Here is a 14,350-nt window from a genome sequence, read left to right as displayed (position 1 = left end):
GCTGAGAAAAAGGATATAGGCCCTCATTCAGAGTTGTTCGCTCGCTAGCTGCTTTTAGCAGCCGTGCAAACGCAAAACCGCTGCCCTCTGGGAGTGTATCAAGGTTTAGCAGAAGTGCGAACTAAAGGATCGCAGCGCTGCTACAAAAAAAAATTGTGTAGTATCAGAGTAGCTCCAGACCTACTCCTACCTTGCGATCACTTCAGACTATTTAGTTCCTGTTTTGACGTCACAAACACGCCCTGCGTTCGCCCAGCCACGCCTACTTTTTTCACACAGTCCCCGAAAACGGTCAGCTACCACCCAGAAACACCCATTTCCTGTCAATCACTCTGCGGTCAGCAGTGCGACTGAAAAGCGTCGCTAGAGCCGGTGTAAAAGAGCATCGGCTTTTGTGAAAGTACAACGCCCCATGCGCATGCACAGAATTGCCGTTTTTTGGCCTGATCGCTGCGCTGCGAACGAAAGCAGCTAGCGATCAACTCGGAATGAGGGCCATAGTGGGATAGACTGCAGAGGAAAGGGAGTACCTCTGTGGTTTGCTGCTCCGCAGCTAGCTGCTACAGTCTGCCTTATTCTGTGCAGTTCCAATGGAAGCAGGGATGAAGGTGAGAAGACAGGAAGAGAGTTGGGGGAAAGGCTACTGCAGACCAAAGAAAAACTCTGCTGATCTGCTGGGGACCTGAGGGGGCACCTTTCTGTTAAAGGGTTTTCCAGCATAGGTTCTTCATCATAATCTGGCCCTGTGGAAGGCACCATTGATCATAGACACTGATTCACAGAAACAGTTTGTAGTTAGGTTCATTGGAGCCACCATGTCCTCTCCATTTACTGATACCAATACAGGTGTACCACCTTTACCCCTTTGATGGGGGCCCTGTCTGTATCTGCTGGGCTGGCCCCTTCTCATGCTAGTAGCTAGAGGCTTGCCAGACACAGCAGTGTGCAACAACTGCAGCAAGACAATGACAGTCGGGGGGCAGGCAGAGGATCCTTCCTGGCTGTCAGTGTATGCATACACAACGCAGCAGGCCTAGTGCTGCAAAACTGTACCCCCTGGGGGGCAGATAACAGCCCAGCCTGCCACTGATCGTGTAACGAAGGCATGTAGAGTACCCTGTTCTTATGGGTTAGTGGTAGGAGGACAGAAAGTGATAGCATACATACATACATACATACATACATACATACATAGTTTCACTGGTATAACTAAGGCCATGGACAAAATCTAAGCCAGGTTCTCTTCACATTTTCTTAGCACTAGGAAATCCTACAACAGATATTTTACATGCATTGTCTGCCTGCCTTCTTGTAATAACTCAGTGCTCATGCTTTCACATTTACAAGGAAAGAAAAAGAAGAGAATAGCCCTGAACTCAGGTTAGCATACAGGAATTACAGCTGGGCCCTTGAGCCTGACACCGCTGCTACCAGTGTTGCTATGCCTCTGCACAGGTTGATGGATCTGCAGAAAAAATATATATTTCCTGTACATTCGGAAAACACGATTCTAGGACAGAATCACTTTTTTATTCTGAGAACATGAACCTGCAAGGCTAGTACTTTATATTGATGCTTTGCTATCCATTGACATACATTTTCCTTATGTAAAAGAGTGAGCAATTAATTAATATACATATATTAATCAGTCAGTGGCGTAGCTGACACATTCACTGCAAAACAGTGGAATTAATTAATTTACCTACAACATCAACCTCATACCAATTCCAGAGAGAAGTATTTATCTCTATCAACACTGACTAAATGAATGGAATGAAGTCATTCTAACCTGACATTCATTTGATTTATCCATTAAAGCATCTGTATATCATCATCATTTCCCTAGCAATATTTAACTATGAGAAGCTCAAGATGACAAGGGTGTCTATGAGAGCACAGCAGACATCTGAAGTCCGGTTCCATGTTCTACAACCGCATTAAAATGTAAATGAAAGGATAAACAAACAGAGCAGCGAGATCTAAACAGTTGTCAGGTTCCACTTCAGCACTGTCACTTCTAAGTGAATTATGCACTGATTTGAATAAAGCTTGTGCCTCTAAAACAGCCCTTTACATATTAGCCATATTTATTCATGAATAATACAACTAATATACTGGTATGCATTTTGTACTAAACTTTAATGTCTAAGAACACACACAAACAATATTTTTCTTATGCACCCTCTCCAATTCCTGATTAAGACAGAGATACAGGAGAAGCCTTGAGGGGCAAAGCCTTGTATAGTGCTAAAATGGAGAGATAAAGTACCAACTAATCAGTTCCTAACTGTCATGTTTCAAACACAGCCTGTAACATAGCAGTTAGAAGCTGATTGGCTGGAACTTTAGTTCTCTCCACTTTATCACTATACAAGGCTTAGTACATTTCCTCCTAAGTGAGAAGAGAAGAGAATAGAAGAGGAAATTCCAAGTGCATAATAGGAATAGGGAAATTCGTTGCGCACACATGCAGGAGAAATATGGAAGGCTGTTAAGTGTACAGGATGAAGATGCAAGTCTGAGCATGAGCTGCTCCTATACTCGGGAAGATGGAGAGTCAGCTCACATACAGAAACAAAGGCACGTGTGTGCACACATGCAGCATGATAGGAAAGGCAGGCATGCACACACAAACAGGTGAAAGTGGCACAGAAACATGGGAGAGAGTAAAGCAGAATGCTTACAGGCTGGAGGAAGAATTTATATTTTCAGCAAACAAACCTACATGTGTAAAAAGGCAATATTTTCCCTATATGTAAAAACAACAAAATCATAATTAACACTCCTTGTATTGCAATATGGTTTTATGGTGCAAATTAGCACCTTTGGGCCTGATTCAGAGTTGTACGCAAGTCTGACTGTGAACAGGTGTTTTTTGTTTTTGGGTTTTTTGTGCAAACTGTACAGGGCCTGCATATGCAACTTAGGGGTCTATTTACTAAGCCTTGGATGGAGATAAAGCAGCTGGAGATAAAGTACCAGCCAATCGGCTCCCAACTGTAATTTTTCAAACACAGCCTGTAACTTAGCAGTTAGGAGCCGATTGGCTGGTACTTTATCTCCAGCAACTTTATCTCCATCCAAGGCTTAGTAAATAGACCCCTTAGAGCAATAAAGGGAGATTCAGAGCTGTTCAGCACTTCATATTTCCATTTGTGGCTTAGTGGTTGTAACTAGCCGGAAACCAGAGCCATATTACCAATTAGGGCCCGGTGGAACCCAGAGAGTCCCCTGCCATCTGCAGAGGGCCAGCAGGCTTGCGTGTGGTGTGGGGGTGCAATCAGGGACATGATGGTATACTCAGCAAGGTATGATTTGGAGAGAGCAGCAAGGAAAGACCCTGCAGGTTTCACAGGTATCCCATGAGTCTCTGATTGGAGGAACTCAACACATGGTGAGTGGAAGAGTTCCTGATTTATGAAGCTGCTTTCTGACCCTTAGAATGGTGAGAAGGATTCCAATTTCTTAGTATGGCCCATGTCGGTAAGTATTCTCTATCTCCACAGCACCAGCCCGTCTCCGGTCTCTGACCCCTTCAGTGCATCTCCTGTTTGTCTCTCCCAGGCTCTCTGCACTGCTTCTGCATGTGTTCTCTCCTTCCTGTTCATCTCCTGCATGTGTCTGCTCAGGGACAGACTGGGGCTAAACATGTCCCTTGGCACGGATTCTGTGCGAACTCCATAAACCATCAGGTCTGCCAGATAGCCAGGGTCTACCCCTGTACATCTCTTGCATGCATCTCCTCTCTCAGGCCATTTCATGCATGTGTCCCCCACTCTCAGTCCATCTCCTTCATGTGCCCCCCCATTCCAACTGATAGATATGTGTCCCACCCCCTAGTCCATCTGCTGCATGTGTCTCCACTCTCTCAGTACCCAACTTCTGCCAGTCTTTCTGCAAAACTTTTGCTATAGGACCGTCACAGTACAGACACTACAAAAACATGGAGTTCATAGCTCCTTTATGTGCAGAAGCTGTGCCTCCCCGGCTCCTACCTCTACTCCTCTTCTGCTGTGTATGCATCCTGTTTTCTGTATTGTGTCCCTCATCTGTGTCTACATCTATTCATCTGTTGTCTGTTTCCCTCATCTGCTTTCCATTCTTCAATTTCTATGTAGTGTATGCCCCTCACATGTGTGCAAATCTAGCCCCCCCCCCCCCCCATTTTGCATCTGTCTCCTCTATCTTTCACCATATTTTTTCCCCAACCTTCTACCATTAACTGCACCATTCACTTTTTCCTTGTACTCTTCCCAAACCACTTTTCCTGTTGCCTTGCACCTTCTCTCACCTCTGCAATCTACACGCATTACCTTCTTCCTCCTCTTCTTTCAGATGCAATTGGTGTCTTGGTGGTTGCTGACCAGTAGCAACATGTCCAGCACCACATGTCTGAAGCTGAATATGGCATGTGAGCATAATATTTTCTGAGGTACAGAATAGGAAGCTACTGATACATTATGGGCCCTACTCATCAAGCTCAAAATCCCAATAGCAGATATGCTAATGGGGGCTTGAGACACAGACCAATGCCTTCTAATATTTTATGTTATTATTGTTTTTAATGAACTACTTTAAACCAGTTTTGTGCTGCTCCCTTTGTAAGTAATGTACAAACATGGACAAGCTCTTACGGACAGTCCTTGAATAATGAAGCTGAAGCTGCTTTTCTCGACTCGGACCTCCCCTTACACTGGTAATCTGCACTTCTTATCTGATTCTAACCTTGAGAACCAGATGTGCTTCTCCACAACAGTTTTCACACCCTATGTCAGGGCTTCTAAAACTCAGTAATCAAGGCACCCAAACATTGCAGGTTTTAAGGATATCCATGCTTTAGCACAGGTAACTTGAGTACCTCTGTCAGTTTGAGTTGTGCTTCTTGATATCCTTAAAACCTTTGACTGTTACATTACCTTGAATATCAACTTCTCTATGCTAATGGCAAGCTGCAAAAAGAATACAAGTACTTGAAGTAGTCCCTAGGCTTTTCAAGGGATTACATTTAAGATTTATGTCTTCAATTAATGGGAAGTGTTAATACTGAAAACAGATAAAACTGCTCCTACACTCAGGTACTGTACACTTATTTTACAGTGCACAGGGAGAGCAGATAAGGTTCTCAAATAATAAGGAACACACTTACTTGGTAAAAAAAAAACAAAAAAAAAACTACAAATTGTTGATAACTACTGTGACTACATTAAATACATATATTGTAACTGTAATATACAGACCCCAACACTGAGGAGTGTTACATGCTAAAAATAAACTAGAACAGCTACATAGTTGACAGCTGTTTCATGTCTCAGTAATTAATATATGCAAGTGCCCTAAGGGTCTAATGTACGACTTCTTATTTTCTAAATGACAGGTAACATTTAATTCACTATCTGCGTACCTCTTTCAGGATCCTTTCATTAAAGAACTGCTGCAGCTTCTCATTACAGTAGTTAATGCAAAACTGTTCAAAACTGTTGTGTTCAAAGTATTCTGAAAATAGAGGTGATCAGAACATTAATACAGCTCATATCAAATAACAATGACTGAGACGCTGATTACTGCTGCATTAATAGTATAAACATTATTCATAGGTTTCATACGGAATTGGAAAAGCTAGAAAGAAGATTTACTTTGTAAAGGGCACACACGTTTCTTTTCACAGTAAAAAGGTTAGAAATGATTTGGGTATTTAGGGATGAAATGAGTTGTGAATCTAAAGCTAGCAATATATGCACAGATCCATTTGTATAGATCAGATTTTCGTTAACTGCTTATTGATTAGTGTATGGGCAACAAAATGCCACAATTGTTATGATCGTAGTTTCTCATCACTGTGTGTATTTTGAAAATGGTCATTTGAGAAACAACCAATACTGCTTGAATCTTCCCAGGAAAAGCTATTTGGTTTGGTCTGCTCTGACATATACTGTAGTAAATGATTAGGCTAATTGCTGTGGATTTGGTTGTTAAATGTGTATCCATTTGTGGCCTAGGCAATGGAAAAACAGTGCATTCCAGCGGTATCTCTTTGTCGGTGACCAGCTTACCCACTTAACTGACAATTTTTTCCCCCCAAAAAATGCTCAGAAATTGGCATTTTTTTAAATGAGCGAATTAGGTGAAGAACATGAATTTAATTCTATCAAAAATGATTTTAGTTGAAAAAAAAAGTGATTTAAAAAAATAAATAAACAACAACCATTGGAACATCGATTGGGAACATTGCAACCATTGGAACATCGGTAACATCTTGACCATCGCAACTTTAGTCTTTAGAGCCCAGACAGCTGCCAGGTACACAGGGGGAGCTTGGGGGCGATGATTTACACTTACCAGCGGCTGCTATTGTCTGCAGCCACCGGGGGTGGGGGTCCTGCTGTGCTGACCGATCAGCAATGATCGGCAGCACGGCATCACTGCAACACTGGGGGTTGGGTGCTGGAAGGCAGAGGGACCTTCCAGTCCCTCTGACAGCAGCAGCGGAGGGCAGTTTCCCTTCCCTGCCGCCGCTAACGCGGTTTATCTGACTGGTCGTATCCTATGCGGCCAGGTCAGATAAAGCACTTGCAGGCATGGTCGCCAGGCAAGTAGTTAAGACAGTTAAAATGTTACTACATTAAAGCAGGCCACAAAGCAGTTGTTCCTGGAAAATGAGGGGTTCAGTGTATAATTTACTCTACCTGCCACAATGTGTATAAGGGGGCTCTACCTGGTGTAATGTGTGCAAGTGGCACTACTGAAAAATAGAGAGACTACTGTGCAGCGCAATATGGATTGGTATTATTTTGTGTCCATGACCCTTTCCTATGAAGCCACCCTTCAATATTTTTGGCGCACTGGCCCTCTTTTAAATAATTGTATGTGTGTGTGGGGGGAAGGGGGGGGGGGGGGGCTGATGCGGTTTCATGCACACAGAGCTAAAATGTCTAGATACGGCACTTCCGCCGGGTTCCCATACAGATATGTACCCATAGAGCTGTGCTGTAGTCATGCCAAACAGCCCATCTTGGCACCCCAGGTCGCGTGAGAATCTTCTATTATTGGGCCTCTTTTTTGCTTCTTGTTTGCCAAACAGGCTTCTTGGTCGCAATGTGACTAGGTGACACGAGGAGACTGTGCGGATTAATTTTATATATGACATTTGTATATCTGTGTTCAACCAAGTCTCCAAATCTGTACACAAAGTGCTATGTAGCAGCCGCAGCTCTTTTCCCAATACAGGTTCTGTTCTGCTCTATATACAGACTCAGTCATACACAATATACAAGTGTCATATAGTAAATTGATCAGCACATTCTCCTCATGCATCCTAGTCACACTGCATTGCGACTAAAACACATTTTCGGCAAAAAAAAAAAAAGATGCTAGACGTTAGAAAAGTTGCATGGGACTTTGCGGTTTATTCACGCCACGCATCTCACACTGCATGGCATATTGAGGATGGATGTATGAGGACACATCTGTAAATGAGGACTTTTCAACATGGACCAGTATTCTACAACTGAATGTGTGGTGGAACCAATCCCTTAATTGATATTAAAAATTATTTATTTGTAATAAAGTGCACTTTCAAAGCTATATAACCATTATGTCATGGAGAGGCAGATTAAAGGGTCTGAAACTGTTCTCCCATATTAACATGGAAATGCAGTATGTAGCAGGGCTGACCCAGCAAAAGTTAAATTAAGGATTCCGACAGACACAAATTGCTGGTAAGCACGCGGTGATGTAAGTTAATGATCGCATAATAAATTCAACATAGAATAGCCAACTTTCAATCACGCAAAGTTAAAAAGGGAGTGGCCTTTAGGGTCGCCTTAATACAAAATGGGCAAATTTATCCTCAACCCCCAAAGGTAGAAGTTTTAAGTAGTAGCACGGGTGTTTAGTGCAAGAATAAGAAAAGAAAAGCCAGGGGAGTGAGGACTTCGGAGACACAACTTGCCTATATTTGTGGGAGCAAGTAAGGGTTTAGCTTATAGTGGCTGAATTTATAGACCATTGTTAGATTTTACTGAATTATTTGCCCACTGCTTGGTGTAATCTCAGTAAACCCTGACATCATTAATTATACAGTTATTAGCCTTCAGGAATACCTGATGCTATTGCATTGTTCAAAAATTTTCTTTTCTGATGAAGGATGAACATGATTCTTCTAATATGAATTTAACCTTTATTCCCAAGAACACTGCATGTCAATAGCAAAGATCAGGGCCGTAACTAGGGGGGGGCCCTAAGGGGGCATGCGCCCCGGATGCAGGATTTGAGGGGGCGTAGGGTTTGTTTGTTTTTTTAAACTGGCAGTGCTGTGCTGCTCCAGTGAGACAGCAGACTGCTCCCAGGGCAATGTATCTAACCCACCTGTCTGCACGCAGCTGGCTCCAAAGCTGTGCGGGTGGAGCTCCAGTACTTGAGATCTCTCCTATGTTGGCTACTGTCTTAAACTCTCTTCTTTACCATGCAGTGCTGCGACTAGCATGCAGTGCACCGTACAAGCTTTAGAATCGCACTGTGCTCTCAGTTAGCAGTATCAACCTCCGCTTTGCCTCCCAGATAGGGGGATTTGGTGTAGCTTAATGAGGGGGGGGTGTAGTGCAGTGATATAGTGTACCATATAGAGTATGTAGTGTAGTAATGTACTGCAGTATATAGGGGCATGTAGTGCACTGATGTGGTGTAGCATATAAGGGAATGTAGCGTAGTGATGTAGTGTAGCATATAGGGTATGGAGTGCAGTGCATAGGGGCATGTAGTGCAGTGGATAGGGGCATGTAGTGCACTGATGAAGTGTTATGATATAGTGCAATGTATGGGGACACACAGAGGAGCATGTAGTTGAACACACTGGTGGGGCATGTGACTCATCCCCTTTTAAAAAAAAGAAAATTATAATCTGATTATTTTAGGCTGATAGGGTTTGTTTGTTTGTTTGTTTGTTTGTTTGTTTGTTTGTTTTCATTTTGTGTTTTGTTTTTGTTTGGGTTTTTTTTTGGGGGGGGGGAAATGGGGCTCGCACAAAATTACTGCTTTGCTCCGGGTGCCGAAAATCCTAGTTTCGGCCCTGCAAAGATGATATATGAATACAATCTCAGAAGAAGGGTAACTGGTTATATGAGTAAAAGCATTAAATGGAATGCTGGTGGCATTAAGAGAAACAGAAACAAGAGCTGTAAGTAAAACATGGAACAAGAGAAAAAAAGATGAAAAAAAATGTGAAAATTATGCCAGAAGAGAAGAATAATATGAGTGCTAAAAGGGAAAACTCTTGGTAAAGCAATACAGCAGCAAAGGAGAATAGTGTGCTGCTAATAATTATCCACCACAAGAGCATTACCTGCTGTGCAAACGTTTATATGGAGTGCCTGCTATAGGCATAATAAAAACATTTTATATTTTGCATTTGAAGGAACCCAAAAATGCATATGGCTTCAAATCCAAGAGCTACATATTTGTTGATACCAGAAGTACTCGGAGATTAGTGGAAATAAAGATACAGCACTATTAAGGGTAAAATGCTAAACAATATAATGGGTATTACAAAAGGAAATATATATTCAATATATATAATGGTGCTGCTGATAAAAAGTAATGATTCAGCATTTATTAAAAAATAAAACATTGGGATGTTCCACATGCACGGTCAATGTAAAAAGAACAAATTAGCACACATTCAAACATGCACACAAATATACTAGTGCAAGACAGTGGATTCTGGTCTGGTTTGTACCCACATATATGAACTGCTAAAGTCCCAGCAAAATAAGGTGTCTGCCCACATAGGCCATTTTCTGTTTGGGATATTTACCAGTCCTTGGATATTGAGGTCCAGACAGTCCTTATGGTGTGTATACACGGTGAGATATTTTCTTACGATTTTGACTATATAGTCAAAATCATAAGAAAAGTTAGTGCAGATTGCAAGGTGAAAGTCACCTTGCGATCCCGATTCGATGCTGATGCGCGGTCGGCATCGCAAGCCTAGATAGACTGTGCAGGCAAGTAAATTTTGACTCTCTCTATAGAAGAGAGTCAAAATTGACACTTAGCCAAAATCGTCATAGTCAGTATTGCAAGCACACTCATTATGTGCTTGCGATGCCGACCTAGCCCCTGTTGCAAAGTGAGAATCGGGCATAGCCCGAATCTTACTGTGTGTATGGGCCTTTAAGTAAGATGACTTGCAGTTGTTTTGGCTGTGGATCCATGGCTGGAGAGATGGCAGATGGCCAGTGCTGGTGTGTCTGGGCAAGATACAGTCCTAATTTTTAGGGTCCAAAGATGTCACTGTAGCATCAGTGGAAATATGTTTATAAAAGGTTGAGTAGCTGCTTACCATGTTTCGCTGGGGCACTCTCCCCCCCCAGCTTCTTCAGAAGCACTGCCATCTCTCCAGCAATGTATCCACTTATCCCGATCCCATGTGTTCTCGCATGATCAGGGGTCCAATTTCGGGCAATCAAAACGGTCTCCAATTGGATACCGCAATAATGACCATCGGTCATACATCACGACATCCGGCCATTTTGATTGGCCGAAAGCACTTTGGGGCTAAAAGGATACCGCCCTTAATTTTGTAATTAGATAAAGTGCTGGTTAATATTTATGTTCCAAGAGGTTTATTGCTTATGTCCACAAAGCTTATTGTGAATTCAAAACATAATCCCTGATAAGTGCCGGCATCGGGGGGGAGGAGTGCACTGCATCGGGGATAATAGGATAGCCCCCAGCGTTCCTATTAGCAGCAATAAAGTAGCGCTGCTAATAGGATTACCCCCTAAGTCTTTATTGTTATGTGCTTTGGAGTCTGCTTATATAGATTTTACATGAATTAATTTTTATAACTATTTAGGCCTTTTAGCATTAATTGCTGATTATATTGAAGGTTATGTTAAATAATAAATGCCATATATAATATACTTCTATAATTGAGGTTCATTGCACTCTTTGGATGTTTTCACCAGGTGTTAACCCCACTATTTGACAATATGCGACTGGCTAGGTAAATGTGCCACAATTTGTTTTTCTAAATTTACAACAAAAAACAAACGCCCATAAAGTAGACATTAATAATCATTTAGATTACTTACCAAAACCAGCAATGTCTAAAACGCCAATAAAGAAAGCAGAACTCTCAAAGGGGAAGCACTCATTTACCCGGTTGACCACATGATCAAACAGCCGGCTGTATACTGCCTTTGCCAGTGCATCTCGAGCATTGTTTGCCTGCTCCACTTTCAATGGCACCCTGAAACAATAAACATATATATATATTTTACATCTTTAGAATATATACAATAGCTAAATTTAATGAATGTGCATCAAAATAAAATTGTAGAGTGAGATCATGAAATATAAAAATGTGTAGAAAAAATTAAATTCCTAAATTTGTAAGACGTCAAGCATAGCAATTAACTGCTCCCATAATTATAAAACTAGCAACAGAAAACTAAACTTACTACAGGTTGAGTATCCCATATCCATATATTCCGAAATACGGAATATTCCGAAATACGGACTTTTTTGAGTGAGAGTGAGATTGTGAAACCTTTGTTTTTTGATGGCTTAATGTACACAAACTTTGTTTAATACACAAAGTTATTAATAATATTGTATTACATGACCTTCAGGCTGTGTATATAAGGTGTATATGAAACATAAATGAATTGTGTGAATGTAGACACATTTTGTTTAATGCACAATGTTATAAAAAATATTGGCTAAAATTACCTTCAGGCTGTGTGTATAAGGTGTATATGTAACAAATTCATTCTGTGCTTAGATTTAAGTCCCATACCCATGGTATCTCATTATGGTATGCAATTATTCCAAAATACGGAAAAATCCCATATCCAAAATATCTCTGGTCCCAAGCATTTTGGATAAGGGAGACTCAACCTGTATCAACATATTTTTATATTGTACTCACTATCTGAAAAAACAATTATCAATTAAGTGATACGTGTAAGAATTAAAGGGGTCATTCCGAGTTGATCGCTAGCTGCTTTCGGTCGCTGCGCAGTGATCAGGCAAAAAATCGTCACTTCTGCGCATGCGGCGCAATGCGCACGCGCGTCGTACTATTACAATGAACAATGTCGTTTCACACAAGGATTAGCGAAGCTTTTCAGTCACACTGCTGGCCGCAGAGTGATTAACAGGAAGAGGGCGTTTCTGGGTGTCAACTGACCGTTTTCAGGGAGTGTTCAGAAAAACGCAGGCATGCCAGGAAAAACGCAGGCGTGGCTGGGTGAACGCAGGGCGTGTTCGTGGCGTCAAAACAGGAACTGAACAGTCTTAAGTGATCGCAAGCGCTGAGTAGGTCTGAAGCTACTCTGAAACTGCACAAAATTATTTAGTAGCCGCTCTGCGATCCTATTGTTAGCACTTCTGCTAGGCTAGAATACACTCCCAGTGGGAGGCGGCATAGCATTTGCACGGCTGCTAAAAACTGCTAGCGAGCGATCAACTCGGAATGTCCACCTAAGTCTCTTCATCCACAAGGAACCACTGAAATTGTATGTATGCCTAACAGAGTATTCACAAGGTATTAACCCCCCTATTGAGCCGACACTACATTCTCATGAAAATTGGTCCACATTCAAAATAGCTTATTTTACTATGCATCAGTAACAAGTGTTTTGGTAATGGCCTAATAATGGAACAATGGAGTAATGGAATAATGGAACTTCATACACCACAAAATTATTTCACATATTTTAGTTTGGTATGCTTCATGTTAGGGGGATGGTTAGGTGGCCATCACGGATAGTCACATCTCTCCATTGCTCCATGAATATAATCCCAGAACCCACTGACATCAGGGTCATATCAATATTACACAGCTCATAACCACCACATCGGAGCTCTTGACCATCTGGAAAATGAAATATCTCTGTATCACCCAGATCCCGGCACCTGATCCCAACCTCTGCCCTGAATCAATTTTGACCGGTACTCAAGTAATTGTGTATGCCCCAAATACGTTTTTTCTAGAAGCTGGCCTCCTTGCTTTACCAGGTCCACCAAGGAGAAGTAGTTGTGGGAGGATTCTTCGATAAGTCTGCTCCCCATCCCTCTACCATAGATACCGCTATAATTCTGCTCCCCATCCCGCTCACCTGATCGGAGCGATGCCTTGTACTCTAGGGCCCAACAAAATTTCTTAAAACTTCATACAGATGTGTCTTCATACATCTTTGTTGCAGTCACACCGGGTGTCTATTTTTGCAGTAAAATGCATCTACAGGTGGGTACACACTTAGGCAAAGATGCAATGTCATTTTTGGGTAAAAATTGCTTAACACTAAGGGGGTCATTCAGAGTTGATCGCTAGCTGCCGTTGTTCGCAGTGCAGCGATCAGGCTAAAATTCGGCATTTCTGCGCATGCGTATGCGGCTCAATGCGCACGCGCGACGTACTTTCACAAAAGCCAATGCAGTTTCACACAAGGTCTAGCTACGCTTTTCAGTCGCACTGCTGGCCGCAGAGTGATTGACAGGAAGTGGGTGTTTCTGGGTGGTATCTGACCGTTTTCGGGGAGTGTGTGTAAAAACGCAGGCATGTCAGATACAAACGCGGGCGTGCCTGGAGAAACGCAGGCGTGGCTGGCCGCACGCAGGGCATGTTCGTGATGTCAAAACAGGAACTAAACAGTCTGAAGTGATCGCAAGCTAGGAGTAAGTTTCGAGCTGCTCAGAAATTGCACTATTTTTTTTTTTGTAGCCGCGCTGCGATCCTTCCGGTCGCACTTCTGCTAAGCTAAGATACACTGCCAGAGGGAGGCGGCTTAGCATTTGCACGGCTGCTAAAAGCAGCTAGCGAGCGAACAACTTGGAATGAGGGCCTTAGTGCTATGTAGGCAGGTGCTTTGTCATGATGGAAGAACCAGTAACCTGTTTGCCACAAATCAGGACTTTTTTCCTCAAATCATGACGCAACATTTCAAAACGTCAAAATAAAAACTTTGGTTGACCGTTTCACTCTGGGGTACAAATTCTGAGTGCACAATCCCTCTCACATCAAAGAAACAAATGAGCATTATTTTCACATTTGACTTCAGTAAAAATAGGCAAAAGAGTGAATAACTCATTGGGAAAAAAATTCACTGCAGTCAGGCACCTGAAGCTGCGATAACACATTAAATCGGGGACTTCTAACTGGATATGCAATAATGACCACCGGTCAAAAATCTCTATATACGGCAGCTTTGTTCCGCCGAAAACGTTATCGCACCTACAGTAATTGGATAACCCCCAAAGATGCATTTTTGGCAAAAAAGACTCTAGATGCTAATTGGAATTTAAAAAAACAGTTCTTATAACAGAAAAACCCTAAAACAATAAGGAT

The 14,350-nt window shown here is 42.1% G+C and overlaps 1 protein-coding gene across 9 annotated transcripts in view; it reads right to left on the bottom strand.

Annotated features, from left to right (window-relative positions):
* Positions 1–14,350, bottom strand: part of MYO6 (myosin VI) — a 449,562-nt gene that overhangs the window by 166,024 nt on the left and 269,188 nt on the right. For all 9 annotated transcript variants that reach the window (XM_063916839.1, XM_063916841.1, XM_063916842.1 and 6 more), the window contains exons 13-14: positions 11,091–11,248; positions 5,402–5,493 (exon numbers count right to left, since the gene is read on the bottom strand). In XM_063916839.1, coding sequence (XP_063772909.1) covers positions 5,402–5,493; positions 11,091–11,248 — 250 coding nt within the window. The remainder of the gene's footprint in view (positions 1–5,401; positions 5,494–11,090; positions 11,249–14,350) is intronic.

Source organism: Pseudophryne corroboree, chromosome 4 (genome assembly GCF_028390025.1).
Source record: "Pseudophryne corroboree isolate aPseCor3 chromosome 4, aPseCor3.hap2, whole genome shotgun sequence".
Taxonomy (NCBI): domain Eukaryota; kingdom Metazoa; phylum Chordata; class Amphibia; order Anura; family Myobatrachidae; genus Pseudophryne; species Pseudophryne corroboree.
The sequence above is the reverse complement of the archived record's forward strand: the minus strand, read 5'-3'. Positions and strand labels throughout refer to the sequence as shown.